At 39.8% G+C, this 19,747-nt stretch overlaps 1 protein-coding gene across 2 annotated transcripts in view; it reads right to left on the reverse strand.

Moving 5' to 3' along the window:
* Positions 1–19,747, reverse strand: part of LOC119120144 (zinc finger protein 609-like) — a 63,852-nt gene that overhangs the window by 30,552 nt on the left and 13,553 nt on the right. For both annotated transcript variants that reach the window (XM_037246770.1, XM_037246768.1), the window contains exon 2: positions 12,254–13,140. In XM_037246770.1, coding sequence (XP_037102665.1) covers positions 12,254–13,012 — 759 coding nt within the window. In that variant the 5' untranslated portion in view covers positions 13,013–13,140. The remainder of the gene's footprint in view (positions 1–12,253; positions 13,141–19,747) is intronic.

Genomic DNA, 19,747 nt, shown 5'->3' on the forward strand with positions numbered 1-19,747 from the left:
GGCTATTTCATGCCAAAATAGGCTGCTCTGTTAATGTTTCGAGTAAATCTACGGATCGATATGGAAGGGAAACATAGGTAAGTAGTACCAATGCGTTGGATCGAACTTTAGTCAGTTCCGATCATTTTATAGGAGATCGTTTGAGAAACGCGATTGTTTACACTTTGCTGAGGCTCATGGGAGATTGCGAGGTGAGGCTCGTGAGACTTTGCGGATGGCTAATGCTATTGCGATAGCTGCTATACGTACCAGGCTATTTCATGTCAAAATAGGCTGCTCTGTTAATGTTTCGAGTAAATCTACGGATCGATATGGAAGGGAAACATAGGTAAGTAGTACCAATGCGTTGGATCGAACTTTAGTCAGTTCCGATCATTTTATAGGAGATCGTTTGAGAAACGCGATTGTTTACACTTCGCTGAGGCTCGTGAGACTTTGCGGATGGCTAATGCTATTGCGATAGCTGCTATACGTACCAGGCTATTTCATGTCAAAATAGGCTGCTCTGTTAATGTTTCGAGTAAATCTACGGATCGATATGGAAGGGAAACATAGGTAAGTAGTACCAATGCGTTAGATCGAACTTTAGTCAGTTCTGATCATTTTATAGGAGATCGTTTGAGAAACGCGATTGTTTACAGAGGGCTCGTTGGTTATTGGCTAGTGGATGCATACCGCAACCCTAGTCAACCTCAGTTTGATGCAGTATAGCTTCTATTTTATGCGCCTTATAAGCCGGTGCGCCTTATATATGGACAAAGTTTTAAAATGGGCCGTTCATTGAAGGTGCGCCTTATAACCCGGTGCGCCTTTTAGGGCGGAAAATACGGTATATCTGACAACGTGTAATTACGTTCAAAAACAGCACAGTCACCGGATGTGAGAAGAGCTTCGAAAAAACTTCTCATTTGGAAATAAGCATGGCTACTCTATTTTTGCCATACAAGCCTTATAATACTCCAAAAATACAACAAGGGGAAAATCTGAATGAGAACAAACTACCAAAGTACTCTGATGTGAGTGAAGCAAAAACACATGGTTTTTTTTGTAGTCTCACAGATTTGGTGTTAAAATTGACAAATGTACAGTAGTTGAGTTACAAGAGGTAACAGTAGATTTGCCAAAAACGACAACAGTCTGTTGAAATGCCCAATCTGATTTAGAGCTGTCACAATCAATTGTTTTGATGGGCGACTAATCACTGATTATTTTTGCAAGTAGTTGACTGATTGGATTATGTGTAAATCACATCTCATCACACCAGCAAGCAGTTCCTTTTATACAACAATCATTAGCTTTCATCTTGAAGTGTTTAAATCGAAGTGTTGTAAACTCTCGAGAATAACACACTCGAATATTATACGCCGCCCCCGAACCACAAAAATCACCCTGAAAATCAGATTTTACTTCGTGCTCACGTAATACGCCTTCCCCTTATTTGCTGGTAAACAAGATCATAAACTGAAGGATTAGCTGCATAGCGACTTGATAGCTTGTGATTTCATCTGTTGACATTTTTTCTGTGGAAAATGAAGATCTTTTACTTTGCTACTTCGCCATTTCTAGGGTCTGCTGAAAAGTAATTATTTTGGACGTATAAGATTTTGCTCGGCCCAACGCCAGTAATATGTTAATTACAGTTGACAATGTTGGACTGCGTTCATGTCTGGAACCATTATTTTCTCGTTTTGCAAATCTGGAAATTCAGTGTCGGGGACAATTAAATGAACGTGCCTAGTTTCATTTTTTTTGTAGCTACCCACCTAGTTTCATCGCAAGCGTCTATTATGGTATCTATTTGTTGTGCTCTCATTCATGTCGACGCGCTTTCGTTCATGTTGACTTTAATTCATGTCGACGCGGTATGTCTTGTTTGTACATTTTTGTTGATTTATAATTGCAAAAGATGTGCATGCAATAAAAGCTTATTCCAAGGAGCCGCCCATGTCTGCGTTGTTGTGAAGAGTTACACTGGCTGTCAACACTCGAGCCCACAGTTATGAATAGGTGGTCCTTAGGAGGGGCAGAATTGTCAGTGGATTTCATGTGTGTGAATGAAAATACTTTTTTTTTCCAAATGTCACCATTGATAGCATGTTTTAGGTGTTGACAACCATAAACCTCTTGAAAATCAGATGAGAAATGACAAGTTATGACTTGTTATAGGATAGGAGATTAACCTAAGTGATGGAAAGGCCGAAGCACAAACAAAGAAAGGATCTGCTTGTGATCCAAAACACACAAGCTCATCATTTGTGAAGCATTGTGTGAAACCTCATGCAGGCTCACTCGTCTTTATTGATGATGTAACTCATGATGGTAGCAACAGAATCAATGGTTCTAATCAATGGCTCGAATCAATGTCTTTAAGATTAAAATTGCTTTATCGATTAACTTGATAATTGTTTAGTTGTCAATTTATACAGATGACACAAGAAGTGGGAATTTTTGTGCCCCTCACGATTTAATTACAATTCGATTACAAAACGATTATTCATGTGTCTTTATGTAAAATAACGAACTCTCAAAACACATTTCTATTTTTCTCACTATCACTTGCAATGGCATCCTTAAACAACATTCAATCAATTTAGAGAGCTAAAAAATGACAATTACACTGACACTGCATTGTACAATGCCTTTTGCCAGGGTTTACTTTATAAAAAGTTCACAGGAATAGAGAAAGATGACAGTTGTTGTTACTTAAAGGTGTTTTTGTGACATGGCACCAACATTTCCAAGATTACACACAATATTAAGCTCCTTCATTGTTTCCAAAAGATGTCATATTTGGTAACCGCAGCATGTCATCATGCAGGCTTGGTGGGCTGACACAGAAACACATTACAAAAATGGTTCTGAAGTTAAGTATGAAACCCGAATTGTCACTATTATTACACAGAAAAAACTACGGTGCAATAATTTACGTGGAATTTCTCTGACCAGATAAAATATTTACGAATTAAATGTATTTTAGTTAGTTCTGTCTTTAGTTACATCTAACATAACCTAACCATCAAATCTGGTCAGTTTTCTTTCCCTCCAATGGTGCACTAGAACAAAAGACAAAATCAGAGCTGTTAAGTTATTCGCCAACTGTCCATTTGCAGAGACAGATGTCCAGTGTTAAAAGCAGCGAAACAATTACACAACCCCTATATCACTTGGTTTGAAAAAGGCCATTCTTGACATATAATTACAATACAATTACCTTTGTGGCGTTCTCCCCATTCACTCATTACAGAATCCTGCAATCCTTATCATGCACATGTAAAATGGCAACATGCAATTAGTCTGAAGACTGCAATGTCCGGGCACTACTTTGTGTATGTACTTTTACAGCCATTCTGTGAGTAGGACACAAAAATGGCAGACCAACCTGGCTGTTTTTTCCCTATGCTGTGTGCCTTCAAATGTATTTATTTTTACTTGATCATTTTATTTTTACTTGATAACTTTAGTATCACTATGACCAGAACAGGCCCGATCTCACTGAGTGGCGAACAATTAAGTGTTTTTGAAGGCAGTGAATTTTGCATTCATTTCGGAGTTTGTCAGGGTTCGTTCAAGGTCGTAAAACGTTCGCCGGATGTTTGCCGAACCCTGACGATAACGCAACATTTGCTGTCTTCGAAAACACTCGCAATCGCTCGCAGCTCATTGGTGCTTTAGGCAAATGTTTCTGTGAAAACAAAGCAATCAGAATTTTACACAAAAATGGCTAACATAATGATAAGAGAAAGATCACTTCATAGATAGAAGAAATACATTTTGCAAATTTACCCCATGTAGAGCAGAAGTACTCATACGATTGGGCCAACTTCACTCCAGCCATTGCAAATCACGACCCCGTTTGAGCCACCTCTTCCCTCGCTGGTAGAAAATTCCACTTGTGGGGGGAAAGCCATGTCTGCTCCTCCCCACTGTGTGGGTTTTGTTCTGTTAATCAGACCACATGCCTCAAGGATTCAGGAATCCAAGAGCTCTCTGCCAGCTCCTCTCACAGCCGCAGCAGCCTGTGACATACTATTCAGTGGATAGAGGGTTAAAGAGTCTGCCTATCCATTCATAACACTGGCCAACTATCCTCGGGCAGTTTCTTCCCCCCACCCAAAAGCCCACCTTCTCTACCCCACAGACACCCTCTCCTTCATTTCACCACTCAAAAAGAACATTTTATCTGTCTTCTGGAGAAAAAGCCGAGACAATCCTCAAAGCCAGGATCAGAGACAAACCTGGAATGTATCAAAGGTCACTCTCAGATAAAATAAAGCATTAGGCACTCAAAGCATGTCATTAATACTACTCTTTTATCCAACTCTACTCTTATTTTCAACAACTATTCCACTCCAAAAGATTCGGACTCCTAGTTGTGATAATTTGGGATCCCCTAACCATCTCAAATGAAAAGGCAAACCATTTGTTTTGCTTGATTTGCATTCTCTTAACTTTCCTCCACAGAACACTCACTACTCATGCAGAGAGGGGAGAAATGAGGCACACTGGAAATTTGTAGGCTAACAATGGAAGACAGCTGCTCTTGCTGCACATGTCTTTCAAGGGCTGCATTAGTTGTACAAGCCTTTGCTCCCTTCCCCCCTCAAGGCTCCCCTCTTAAGCAGGCTGATCCAGACACAGCAATACACTTCATGGAAAGCTTAGGAGAGAGGGAGGGGAAAAACAAAGCATAACAGGGGGGGCTTTGTTTGACAGGTCTGTGGTTGCTTTCTGCTCATGTAGACAAACATACATGCAGATATGTAAACACACTTACTGATAAAACAAAGAAAATGCAGTCTCATTGCTGATTTCCAAGACAAATTAAGCTGTGCTTATTACTCTTGAAAATTCTAACTGCTATGTCCAAATACTTAATCTTTGGGGCTTAACTTGGAACAGACAGCACCCTTATCTGCAACAAAACCATTACAAATGTTTAGATGGTGCGCAGGAAAATAAAGCTCAAGGCCAAAATATCCAATCACACCGATTAGCAAACAAAAAGACTACTGTATCCCCGGTTAGTTCATTGTCCATGACACATTCAGAAAAGCAGCAGTTTTCGCACACAGATTTAATAAAAACTGTAATGAAGTGAGGGTCGTTCATAATATGCAACATGACCTTCTTCCAAACTCTAGCTGGGTACCAATTTCATTACCAGGTCATAATTATTTGAAATGTACATTTTCCAAAATGGATATACAATCTTCACACTCAAAAGACAATTTACGGTGTCAAAGACTCTAAAGATTTAACTTGCTAACCAGAGACTTAAATTGGGACATTTAGGAAAAGATTTCTCATGTAGTGCGGTGAGGTCTTATTTTGCCAGCCAAAGTTGAGGACATGATTTACATTTGCCAGCTGTAGCTGTTTTTTGGCTGACTACATTTGTGCCTGGAAATAAATGTGTGGTAGGACAAACAAGTCAATGAATTCAAAGAGCTTATTTAGTTCCAGATCACCACAGGCTCCACTCGAAATGACTGCACGCATGTGACACAAATGAACAAAACTCATGGTGTGTTGACTCAAAGAAGTCTCAAACCTAAACTCAGCTCAACATTGGCAACAAGCTTAACACTATAGTAATGCATAATGCTTTCAATAGTAGTTATGAATATGCCCTGTCAAAAAAATTAATTGACGCATAACATCTGGATGCAAAGTAGCTGCATTTTTGATTGAGTTTGACGACACAAATCAACAAAGTCAAGGTGACTACAGCTAGAGTTAAAGACTTAAACTTTAAGATTTAGGGTCCAAATGTGGTGCCACTTGATAAGGATTTGTATTACCCTTGGAATTACCCCAAACCACAGGGTGCCTGGTCTGTTCATTAATCTCGTACAATGACCGTCGTCACTGTGGTAAGGATCCTTGAACGTCAAGATACATTTTTGAATTCCTAACCGATAGCATTCAAGTCAACATTTTAAACACGACACATGGAGAACATTTAAAAAGCTTCTTCCAGTGAGTGAACTGGCAAACAATATCAGTCCAGGCAGAGGTAAATATAAATAGAAGGATCCGTTCACTTCATCTGACATTAACAGCAACGGTGGCAGTGGCGGCTGAACTCTTTCATTAAAGTGCAGCCATTCCTTCCTCGGCTCCTTTCTCAAAGTAGCACTGGCAATGTAATTTTCCATGAGAGCCGCTCCATTTATCAAGGCCAGTGCCAGATCAAGGCAGCTGAGGAATGCCTCGCGCCTCTACAAATGTATAATGAGAGGTGGGAGAGTGAGATACACTCAGATGTGGATAATGCTTGTGTGAAGAAACTAGAGAAGATTTATTCAGCATCTGCTCTCCAATGCTTTGGGGAGTTTTAACTTCATACACTATCAATGAAGCTACACTGTCACACCCAATCCACAGAGAAAAGGATTGCTGGCCACATGCATACTAATCGTTCTTATTACTATTAATGGCGAGACAGGACAGCTAGCCACTACAAATTAATATAGGCAAAGTGCACCCACTCATTTCATCTTCAAATCCTTTTCCCTTGATTATTTCTTTTACAGTTTATTTAAGGGAGGATAAGCGGTTCGGAAGATGAATGAATGAAAAGCAATCAGCATGCTGTTAGAAAATTATTAAGACTGCAGTTTAAAATTACAATAATACAATCATTTTGAAATGGTTTGAAATTGTCCATCATACGATCATAGGTGCGAACAGAATCTAGACCATGGGTAGGGAACTCAAGTCCTTGAAGGCCACTGTCCTGCATGTTATGAATCAGGTGTGTTGCAACAGGGAGACATGGAAAACATGCAGGCCCTCGAGGCCTACTCATGATCTAGAGATCTAGACTATCACAAACATTTTGAACAAACTCCAAAAATCTCATCCATCAATATCTATGTCGGACAAATAGATGATGGAGGTCAGAATTTTTCATCAGTGCTACCAGAGGGCTACAGAGGACCACACTTCCTAACCAGATGCATGACAAAAAAGCCATTTTAAATACGTGTTGTTAACAAATTTTATTTTTTGTAATATATCACTTGGGGGGGCCCGGTGAAGGACTGGTTAGCACGTCCGCTTCACAAATTGCCCCTAGGTGCGAGTGCAAATGGTTGCTCTACGAATGCTGGTTCGTCTCTGTGTGCCCTGCGATCGGCTGGCAATCGGTCCAGGGTGTCCCCCGCCTACTGCCCGATGACTGCTGGGGTAGGCTCCAGCACGCCCGCGACCCCCGTAGGAACAAGCGGTATAGAAAATGGATGGATGGATGGAAATACATTTCTCATTACTTAGTGCATGTGCAAAAGATTCATGACTCAACAACAAAGGTGTTGAAGCAAACAGCAAAATAACTACGTTCTGTGATATTTCCATAATGCTACCATTCAAGGACAGCGCAAAACTGCTGATCAGCAAACCAACATTAAGTGCAAGAACTCATTTAAATGTAAAATTGCACATCGTAAAAGCAACTTCGGCGATATTATTGACGTCGGGCGCGAAACATATCTAGGCGGAGCTTCAAAGGGGATCCAGTGTTTTCTATATAATGCCCTATAATAAATTGTATTGTATTGTTTATCACTCACCCCTATGTAAAGCTCTGCCAGATTTCAAACTTAGTCAATTTGTGAGTAGACTGAGATTAGATCCTCAATATTTACTTTTGACAAACATAATGAGAATTGCTAAGGTTGCACCATTAAGTTACATATCCTTTACTACCTACCATTCAGCAAAGAAATATAAATTCATATATTCTAAGTGTTGTGGATGAGATTGGTGACCTGACCAAGAAAATTAACACAGGTTGCCATGAAGACGTTAATGGCATGTGTCAAGGCTGCCATATACTAAGACAGCCGAGGCTAGGACATCCACTAAGCATGGAGCAGAGACAGCCTCCATTTCACAAGGACATTGGATTATGAGAATGCAGATGGCCAATGCAGTTGTCATTTGGTTGGCAATGCTGTTTAACTCTGGTGACCTTAAAAATATATATAATCAGTGCTCTAACGTGGTGTGACGATGGATTTTAATACATATATATATATATGTTTATTTAATAATATTCAATAATCCCTAATGGCAAAATTCGATTTGTCTGCTGCAAAGTGAAAATGGCTGGCAAACAGGACTGCTTATGAGGGGGTTGGGTCGATGCACTGTTCAAGCATATCTCCAAAGTAGTCAAAAAGCAAATAACATCTCATCAACAAACCTGTTGCTATTTAATATTGAGCAGCAGGATTCAGATTGTCATCTTCTGGTTCCAAAGCTGAAGTCCTTACAAATGAGCTATTGTCGTCTCGACAATATTCACACAAGCTGATGAAGACTACAGAATTCAACATTTCATGGGTCAAGTGTCAATTCAATTGTTTCACTCCCAAATGGCACAAATCAGATATGCTTCATGGCGGCAAAAAGAGAAAAGGTCACACGGAATTCTGTAGTATATTTATCGGATCGGAATCAGGCCCTATCCAAAAGTGGGGAAATATCACTTTTAACACTGCCAACTAGGATTTTTTTGTAAAATTATTTACGTGGTCATTAATATAAACACAAATGCATCTTCTTATGTGAACAGAATTGTGTGTGACTATGTTTACATGCAGTCAAAAACGCTTTCAAAACCAGTATATTCCATATAAAGAACTGCAATTACCTGGATATCTTCATATTCTAGTTTTTAAAAAAACCTGAATAAGGCTACATTTATATGATGACGATCTGAGCCAAAGAGACAAAGGTGGCACCTCCTTAAACCAGCATCAAGTGTTTTCGGGCTGTATGTTATGTTACAAATACAAGCAACATTAGCAGTAGGTACACAAACTAGTTTGACTACATTTCTTAGTATCGTCACTACAACACCAAATAGCTTTGCGGTAGTTAAACTACACATTGTGTTTTACCTGGCAAGCGTTAGGAAGATTAAAGATTAGAGTTAAGATTAGATTCACAGACCTTTACGTTACGTACATTTCCTTTCTGTCAGTGAAATGTGCATAGAAGAGTGAGACAATGCCAGAGGTCTGTACATCTCTAATATAATTCCCATGGGTGAGTAAATCTTCACAGTCCACTTTAACATCCAAGACTTCCATGAAAAGGACGTGTAAAGCTAGACTGTTAACACCTGAAGCTCAATTTTACACCCTTCGATTCTACACGACTTTCGGTCTAATGGGGTTTAGTCATGGACCCCAATTTTTTCGTCATTAATACATTTTCCAGGATATAAGAACCGTACAAAGCTAAATAACTACCACGTAAACCTTGGCACTAGTGGTTTGATGAATTTCTGTGACCAATTTAAAGGCGTTAGATCATAAGAAGTCGGGCTGTTTGATCTTTATGAGTGCTTCATTACAGTGTTAGGGATAGCTAGGATCGTTTCTGATTCAGAAAGGGGGAAGTTCTCGGAAGATCCCCATCCACACAGTCACTCACTAGTCAAAGAACGTGACCGGACACAGGAGTAGAATAAGTGGCTGCTTTATTCTCTCTTCCATCCAATTCACATAGCATCAAGATGACTCACTTAATCCACCTGATATTGTCATCTGCAAATCGCTTCTCTTGAAATGACATGACATGAAATGTCAACAGACTTCGATGTGTGTGTGGAGCATTCAAGGTGATGGACGGCAAACACACCCCTTCGGCTGCCCAACATGCCTGACATTACCCTGTTTGGCATGCACAAACTTGGTCAATAAAACTGATTCTGATAAATTAACGTAATAAAAGGACCCCTCCGGCTGCCTAAAAACACGCCTTTCTAAAAAAACAAGACTTTCTTCGTGAGTCATCACCTTATCGTGGTGGAGGGGTTTGCGTGCCCCTATGATCCGAGGAGCCATGTTGTCTGGGGCTTCATGCCCCTGGTAGGGTCACCATTAGAGATAGGGTGAGAAGCTCGGTCATCCGGGAGAGACTCGGAGTAGAGCCGCTGCTCATCCACGTTGAGAGGAGCCAGATGAGGTGGCTCGGGCATCTCATCAGGATGCCTCCTGGACGCCTCCCTGGGGAGGTGTTCCGGGCATGTGCCACCAGTAGGAGAACCCGTGGACGACCCAGGACGCGCTGGAGAGACTATGTCTCTCAGTTGGCCTGGGAATGCCTTGGGATCCCCCCCGGATGAGCTGGATGAAGTGGCTGGGGAGAGGGAAGTCTGGGAGTCCCTCCTAAAGCTGCTGCCCCGCGAACCGACCACGGATAACCGAAAGAAGATGGATGGATGGACCAAGACTTTCTATCGAACGTGCTTTCGGGGATTCCCAAATTCTAGACCCCAAAGTCCGCGTGAAATCGAGATTTAGCTGTATTGAGTTCACTGTTGCAAGTGCACGTTTAAACATTTAGCTTTTGGAGCAGTGCGCAAACTGCAAATATTGTTAACATTTTTGCTAGCCCAAGACCTATATAGCTAATATTCCAGGAGACAACAGATACATTAAAGCTTTCTAATTTGAAAGGGAATTTTAAGACAAAGTTTCTAAATTGAGACTTTTTTAGTTACCTGTATTTATGTGTAATTGGCTATTTGCATCTGTAGGTTGGTTTAAGCATTTGGTTGTAAACGGTCATTTTGGATGTATGTGTATTAGGCCTACTTGAAATACTGTAAATACACAGGAAACCCAAGCAAAGATGTTCCTGAAATGTCATTGGACAACAAAAAACAAGGCAAAGTGTCTTGGATTTAAGTAATCAAATGGGCTTCCTAACACCCCCCTCCCCCCTACAAGGTTTAGACCAGCAGGAAAATGATGAAGGCGTGCTTTGCACAAACTCCCTCCCCCACACGCTGCTCCAACAAGCATAGCGGGGGCTTGTGGGATTAAGAATGGAACACGATGACAGACAAAAACCGTCCTCAGCACCGCCCTGTTCTTCTGTCTTTTAAATTGTGAGAGCATGAAAAGGGTGCTGGGAGGCATACAATAGACCCAGTGATAGCTCAGCCCTATGAGTGAACAAGATAAGTATGACTGAATAACTTACACAGATCATTACATTGTTCTAATGTGACAGTGTTCAAATGATTTCACCCAGAAAGGAAACAAGATGTTATAGGTTACCTTCCTGCACCATGTCGCTCTCTCTTGAGTTTTAAAGGGAGGTAGCTACATTGCATTAATGAGAATATATCAACTACAAAACAACCATATCACCACCCTCCTAAAAAACACTTTCTTCACAAAACACAAAAAAACAGAAGCAAATACTGATGACGTGAATTATTAATTTAGTTTGAGGGTACAATTGAATGATCTGTTTAACTAAGGAGGTAGCCATTTTGAAGCAGCATCAAGAAGAGATTTTTTTTTGACACTATGACTTTGGCCATTATTTTGAGATGGTGGCTATATTGATTCTGTGGGAAAAAAAGCGACTGCCCAGAAGCAGCGTTTCGAGGAAAATTTTCTGGAGATGATCGAAAACTGGAGGATTTGTACTGCATGATGCTATCATCGTGTCAGACAGCCACAAATTGGAATGGGCCCAACAAGTACAATTTCAAGAACCCCACAATCCCAGGTCCTGAAATGTACTTGGACAATAATAAACTCAGCCAGTTCAAAAGACAATTTTCACAGATGTTAGGTCAACAAAAAGCAATTGTGTGTGAGCTGTTTTTGTCCTTTTGTGTTAGTTTTGCATTGTTATAATTAACCCCCATGTCACTACAGGGAGTCTTGTGCATTACCATGCATTGCACAGGGAAGTTATAAAACCCGCGGTGAATTCGAACACCGACAGGGTTGACAGGAAGCCAGCGGTTTTCGACTGTGTCAATGCCTCGTAGCTATTTGTTTTTACGGTGAGAAACATACGTTGTTATTTTGGTTACTTTTATGTGATGAGATATTTGCCGTGCTCTTTCATTTGGAAAATAAATCTGTACGTATTTCCTTTACCTACACCAACCCAACTCTCCGTCTGCTTCCTACGTCAAGGGCCAAGGCACACGTCCTCACTCCGACTATAATGGGTTTAGTCACTTCATGTGCTGTTATTGCCTTTCAAACCCATTCAATTTATAATGCTGATATCTTTTAAAATGTCTCTTTTTTTGTAGTATATCAAAAGGAAACCTATTTTTAAAGAAACTCTTGTAACGACAAAGAAATTCAGCAAATCCCAAATAATAAAATAAAAAGGTAAAATCAATTCAAATCAATCAGTCTGCACCAATAAACTATAATAAAGTATGCATTATAGTGTTTGAAGTAAAAAAAAAAGGACATACCTTTTCATTTTTCACCTTCTTCAAGGCCTTGCATTCAGCATTACCGTTTTCAATCTCCTCTGGCTCAGTTTTTGTGGTTAATGCTGGTAATATCCCAACAGGTTCAAGAGCAATATTCCCAATTTGATTGGCTTCTACTAAGTCCGTTGATTGTGTGCCCTCGAAGGGTGCATTACGACAGTTCCCCAGAGCAACTTGAACTTGAGACACTACCTCCTTCTCCACGGCAGCAATTGCAACAACTGCAGCTCCCTCTGTTTTGTCCTTTTTACTTTTGCCCGGAGCCCCTTCTTTGTCCTTCTTCCCACTCAGAACACCTCTGGAGGTTTTGCCCCCTTTTTCAATGTTCTTCCCAGAGGTCGAATTGCTGCCTGCGACCACTGCATTTGTTGCGGTGCCAGTTGGCTCGCCTTGAGTCCGTCCTGGAGTTTCCTTTTTTGCCCCATCTCCAGTTGAAGCTTTGCTATTATTGTCCTTGGAGTTTTTACTGCGCTTGTATTTGGATTTGCTTTCCTTGCCTTGAGAGCCAGACACTGGGCTCACAAATCTGATGTTGTCAGGCAACGCTGCTACTGCACTGGGTGGCGCCGCCATGCCGTCCTTGGTGTTAGACATCTCAAGTTTGTCCTTCTCTAAGTCAGCGTCAAGGTCAATAATCAGATTTCCAACACCAATATCCCATTCATCCCCGCTGTCATAAGTGTCCACCGCATTAGAGTCCACACCTTTCCCGCCTGCAGTGCCACCACTTAGGGACATTTTAGTGCCAACGGCCCAGGATTGCTTCAGTGAGGTCCAACGCTATCTCGGACGGTTGGGACTCAGGGGCAGGGGTTAAATAATCTTCACGGTCTAATCGTTCCAGTTCCATTTGGCCACATTTTGTTCTGAAAAGAAAACACAATTCAATATAGTCAATCATATGTAAGAATGCAGACATCAATAATCCAGCAAATAGCATTTCATTAGTTACAAAGGAAAATGTTTTCCCATAAGCCAGTCATTCTGAGATGATCACTGTGCAAATCCCTGTGATACTACCCACTGGTGTTACAAAAACCCTTTCTTCATAATCACTTCCCCCAGTTACCATGACAACTGTGGGAAATGTAGCCTAAATCCTGCTTTGACAGCCAATGTGGCCCCACTGTTCTGAATGACTGGCTGTATTTTCACAAGGCATTGCGGTTAGTGTCACTATGATACACTCTCACATGTTGTTTATGGAGTCGTGCTTTTTCAAATCAAGCTGACACTGGTAATCTTGCATGATCGGGTTTTAAAACAAACAAGTAAATAATTAAAGTGGTTTATGTCAAAGAGAATTGTTGTACAAACATGGACTTAAGGTTAAAATATTTCAGATCAAATAAAAAAATGATACATTCTGGTATGTTTCAATTAGTTAATGTGATCTGTTAAATGTGTTAAATTAAAATACATCCCATCAGTTGGTATCACTGAGATTTTATGGATCCATTTTTGGATGAAAACCTTCATAAGGTGTCAATAAATATGTGTCCGTGCTAAGCAATGTTGTGGCTTGCAAATTAATTTTCAATAGTGGTATGAAATGGTGTTTGCCTCTATCTCAGTTTTTGTTGTACATTTAGAACTTAAATATTTCGTAACATCAAGCCAATTTTAATACTTTCCAAAGACAACCCATCCATCCACCCATGGCATTCATTTGGGCGTGATCCAAGGCAGAAACCTCACTCATCTCATATTTGCCAGGAAACATGGAGGAATATTCTCTGGGCTGATGAGACAAAAGCTGATTTTTTTGTAACGTGTGCAAACTTTGTGACACAAATATGAAAAGGTATTTGATCAAATTTTATCATGCCAGCATTCAAACATTGTGGTGGCAGCGTGATGGTGAAAGGTTCAAGATCTGCACAACTTGCTGTGAATAATATAAAAATATAAACCTGCTGTCTAATTCTGCAAGTGAACATCCAGCCATCAAGTCACATTTGCTATCAACCATTTCAAAAACCTTTCTTAAGTGTTTAAAGGATCAGGAAAAGCTGCTTTTATCCTGCTAGGATTTTTCAAAGGGCTCCAGTTCTTGGAGCATTTACTATGTTGTAAACTTCCTTCGGTTTCTGACATGGCTGGCTGAGCAGCATAACTGCAAAATAAATCAAATTACACTTAAGATGAGGAAGAAAATAAGTGGGTGTGCACACTAGCAGCAAAACCAAACTCATGCATTGGATTTAGTGAGAAATGCTTGTCAAGTGCTTATTACGTGTGTGTGTGTGTGTGTGTGTGTGTGTTGTGCGTGCGTGTATCAGTGGGGTGCAGTCAGGGCCTTCAAAGCCTTTTCTGTAGGTATAAACGCTATTGGCAGCACATACCTACAATTTACAATTTAAATAATTGTTTGTTTCATTCAGCAATAAACTCAATAATTGTAAATGAACAGAAAACACAGAGTCATTAAAATCCCAGCAACTGACATTTAAATCAAAATAAGTGTTTTATTTTTCCTGTCGTCACGTGCGCCCTTTGTTGATTGGTTCATTTCGCTCTGTTTCTCAGGTTTACATTGCCTTCGAAATGTTCGAAATGGCTTACCTTAAATAGAATCTCATGTTACATTATGGCTAACGCTTGAATCTAGGTCAGTAATTGCACAGGTTGGTGTTGCAAAATAGTGATAAATATTTGCTGCGGCAAAGGCTGGATGATCTATCTATCTATCTATCTATCTATCTATCTATCTATCTATCTATCTATCTATCTATCTATCTATCTATCTATCTATCTATCTATCTATCTATCTATCTATCTATCTATCAGAATTATTAGTTGTGGACTTGTCTGGGTGACTGCCTTGCACAATTATCTTCAGTGCAGTTTGACAATACTGTGGTGACTGTGGTATGTCACCAGCATAGTTTACTACACACATCCATGGTGGTAATCCAGGACTGGGTAACACTAATTTTAGAAGGTACTGTATGTTCAGTATGCATTAAAAATGCAACTACAATATGTTTGCCAATAAACACTTGGCTTTGGCATACTAGTGAAAACGGTCATTTGTCAGCATACTATACTTAACGGCAATCAATTCTAAAAGTATTCAATAGTGACAGCTCTAGTTCTGAGTAAAGGAATGTTTTTTTGTTTTTATTTTTTATTCTATTGCAGATTTTTACTCTATGTACAACACTTTGTGTGCAGCAATGGCTGTTTTAAAGTCGTTTAGAAATAAAGTTGAGTTGAGTTATCAAAGGAATCTATCTTCTGTCTCTGTTGCAACTATTTCTGATGTGTAAAAAGATCATTCATTCATCCAGATCATTCATATCAAATCTGGTTGTGATAAAGACAACCTTGTTTCTTTCTATAGATGACTCTAAAGTGGAACAGCAGTCAATAGCATGTTTTGGGGGGTGTTGCGATGCAGCTGTCTCTGTTTGACTATGAAAACAGTTGTGGGGTCTAATTTGTCCAACACCCCCACAAAGGAGAGGTTGTAACTCTATCAGCAGTTGACCTACTGTACTGCCCTCAGCTGGAACTGCCATGCAAGCCGTTTTTGAAAAAGCCCCCACTGAGGGAAATGTCCCAGTGAGATTCTCATTGAGCAAAAGGCATGCAGGTTGCGCAACACCCACAGTGCTTGCCCTTTTTCACAGATCCAGTTTCACCACGTTAGCTATGACAAGGGACCACATGAGGTGAAATCTGCTTTGAACTTTAAGACTCATTTACCAAGCAAAATGGGCTCTTCTCATAACTTTTGTGGTTAAAGTACAAAAGACGATTCGTAGACTACTTCCATTTATTTGATAAAGAATCATTGGGAGAGATGTGTGAGGAAAATAGAAAGTGCACATTATCCGAGTTTAACACTCCTATTAATCTAGGTAGAATTAAATTTCCAATTGCATTTATTTTGGACACTATGTGCAGAGCATTTATATTGGAATTTACTTGCTCCCCTGGGAAAGTTCAGTTATTTCAACTCTTTCCGCAATTTGTCATTTATAAAAAGTTAAAGACCATTCTAGTTAAAGACCCAACTATTCCCTCACTGTTGGGTGGAATTCAGAGAACAAAATCAATGCACGGATTAGTGGTGACATTAAACAAGACCATTTGAGAACTATTTTTCTCTGCAGGTATTCAAACGGTGCTATCAGAAAGACAAGACAGTGTTCTTCACCAGAATCATCACAGTGATGTTCCTCCTGAGGCTCAGCGCAAATGTTGTTTTGATTTCCAATTTTTACAATAAACTGGACATTTAGGTATGGCACAGAATGTTTTGCAGTGTAATAATGAAAAGATACATACACAATAAATGTATCTAATCTTAACAACTAGAAAATATTTAAACGTGATTAATAAAATGTTTGTATTGTCACAGTTAATCGCACATTTTATTTATTGTAAAAAAAAATCCCTTGATTTTTTTCTGTGCTATTATTTGAGAACATTTTGATACCCTTTAGTGAAGAAGAGGATGGATTTTCTTATGCAAACACATTTGTTTATGAAATTGGATTCAATTCATAAGAAGTCCCACAAATTGCCCTGATACAAAAGGTTCTTGTCGCCAAAAACAATATGGCCATAACAGGACATTGATGCAAGCCAAAACCTTTAGAGCATGAAATTCGCCCCCGTTCACCCAGTGCGAAATCCTGGTAAACCATCCCCAACGCATGGGAAGTCTCGGTGCACTGCCTTAGAGCTCGGGGTAAAATTAGGCTTAGAAAAAGATCCATCCCAGGGGGTAGCGGATGTCACATTGCTGTGGTCACCCAAAAAAAATCTTGGTTGCCCACTATTGATGGCCGGCTGAGCTGGGCAGAGGTGGGTGGCGGTGAAATGAGCCTGAAATTCCCCCATCACGGCAACTGGCCATTATCATGGAGCCTGGCAAGCCACACCGTCTCAGAAAGTTGGTCGAGAGGGCACACTATTCATCACGGCTGGGCCTCGGTTCAAAGCAAACCGTCCAATAAAATTTGCTGATTTGCTGCCACATATTTCAGTCTGATTAGTTGTTTATTACACTAAAAGATTTGTTTCAAAATATACTTTACACATTCGATGATAATAACTGAAAATGTACCATTTCAAGTTAATTTCAGGTTAATTTGATAATCAATTAGTTGTTTATTACGCTAAAAGATTTGTTTCGAAATATACTTGACACGTTTGACGATAATAGCTGAAAATGTACCATTTCAAGTTCCCAGATTTTTTTGTGGCATGACTAAAATCGCACCCAGATGCAATTGAAAATCCATCCACTCAACCCCAAATTAAAATGGGCTCAGTGTCCATCAAGTCTAATTGAGCAGAGAGCAAAGCCCCCACAACAACTCTGAGTTATATTCCAACCACAGAAGGATTTAAGCAGATCGAACGGTGTCGGTATATAGACGTACGAATGAATTTGACAGATGAAAGTTTAACATGAAATGTTTTCAGCTCATTTAGCAGTCATGCCCACATGTTTGAGAGCTGAAAACACAACACTTGAATTTTCATAATTTTTAAGGCTGATTTAATTTTATATTCATTCAAATTCGGCGGGACTATTTTAAGCGCTGTTCTCCGCATTAAGAAATTTACATTTTCACTTTACAGGGAATATGAAGCCAGATTTTTTTTAAAGCAAAACAACACAAGGGCAATTGATGGTGAGAAGTGAGAAACAATTAAAACAAGGGATTAATGCAAATGTACATTGATAGATCTAACTGGAATGTTCAAGTAGTACATTGCTCCAGTTAATATTGAACATTTAATCTTTTAGGCTGTATAACAGTTTTAGAGATCCACAGAGCGCTATCTTGATATGCGGATAATAGATGGAGGCCATCGTGCTTTTATTATGGGCCCAAATGTGAACGGCATGTCAGAGTACAATGTTACTGTTTAAAGTGGAAATGGAAACTAGTTTCACTCGTCGAGCAAAATCATGGAGTCCAGCCAGGCACCTCGCAGCTGGTGTCAAAGTAAGCAAATAACTTCACGTAGCTTTGGTGGAGCGTTCACTACTTACAATCTAAGCAAAAGGGCAAATGTTGATGAAGTGATATATTGCAGATCTTCCACAATAACACCAAGACAGGATGGCTGGTGTGGAGAACAATTGGGATTTTAGTGTGGTTTTAAACATAGCGTTGGCTAAAGAAAAGCACGAGACGGACATGTGCGTGGCAACTTAATATGCCGTCAGCTCAAATGCTGAGGTCAGAAGCCAAGTTATACAGCAACAGTGCTGGGAAAGTAACAATTCACAGCATTTAAGTAACACATTTGAAAACGGACATCCATTTATAATCAGATATTTTATTATTTTAAAATACTAACCAGGGGGCAGGGCTAGGGTTGCATTGATTAAAAGGTTATATCAAGAGGCAGCTATTTTGTGCGGATAGGGAAACACTGGTCACCTGTGGTCTACCTAAAGGATCAATATTAGCACTAAAATTATTTATATTACATAAACGACATAGGCAATGCTTCCAATATTTTATCTTTACCTGCCGTTATGGTTCTGTTGCAGCTATTTTTGATCTGTGCAAAACGGGCTACAGACCATTCACATAAAATTTGGGTGTGATAAAGACAAAACTGTCGGGTGTTTTTAATTCTGTGCCTGTTTCTTTCTATGGATGACTTTCCAGTGGAACAGCAGTCAATAGCATGTCACACTACTTGGGCTGCAATGCTTCAAGACAACACAAAATGTCATACGAGACACTACTTTTGTCTGCGATACGTCAGTCGCGGTTCAAAGTTGTCGTCTTACGTTGGTATAATACGAAACGGAATGTTTATGAGCAACAGCTTCAATACAATGACTTTGGTTGTGCTGCATCTACAACAACAAAACATGCCTGACATGCAGTGCAAGGAACGAACCCATTCTAGAAAATGAAAAGTGTACATGCTATAAATAACATGTCACAGTTGTGCAAATAAAAATCACGGGGTGTTGTGCTGCATGGAGATTATTATCAAGCAGCAAAGACTGAGCAAGAACACAGCTTTGAAACATTCAAAATCGTTGGTTTTCCCCTTGGAATCTGAGAGATTTGATTTGTTGCTTTGTCAGCATCAGAGCCTCTGTGAGACATCAGCTGGTAAATAATACTCTACTGCACTGTTTCATTCCTCACTTTTACTGACAGATTACTTTTACCTTGGTTTAGCTATGAAAACAATTCCGCATTGTAGCAAATTAATCGCTGAAATGGTCTTTTAGCACAACAGACCAATGGCGTGGTGAGGATAACGAATACCTTTCTATGTAGACACATTTGTAGACGTGGGTAAACAGACTACAGATATAATCTAACTCTGTTACAACATAAAAAGAACTCCGTCAATATGTGTCCGCTGACATGTCAAGTCAGGTCAAATTTATTTGTATAGCCCTAAATCACAAGCGGTCTCAAAGGGCTTCACATAGACAAAAATTGACAATTAATCTCAAAGCATCCCCTGATC

Source organism: Syngnathus acus, chromosome 3, assembly GCF_901709675.1.
Source record: "Syngnathus acus chromosome 3, fSynAcu1.2, whole genome shotgun sequence".
NCBI classification, from domain to species: Eukaryota; Metazoa; Chordata; class Actinopteri; order Syngnathiformes; family Syngnathidae; genus Syngnathus; species Syngnathus acus.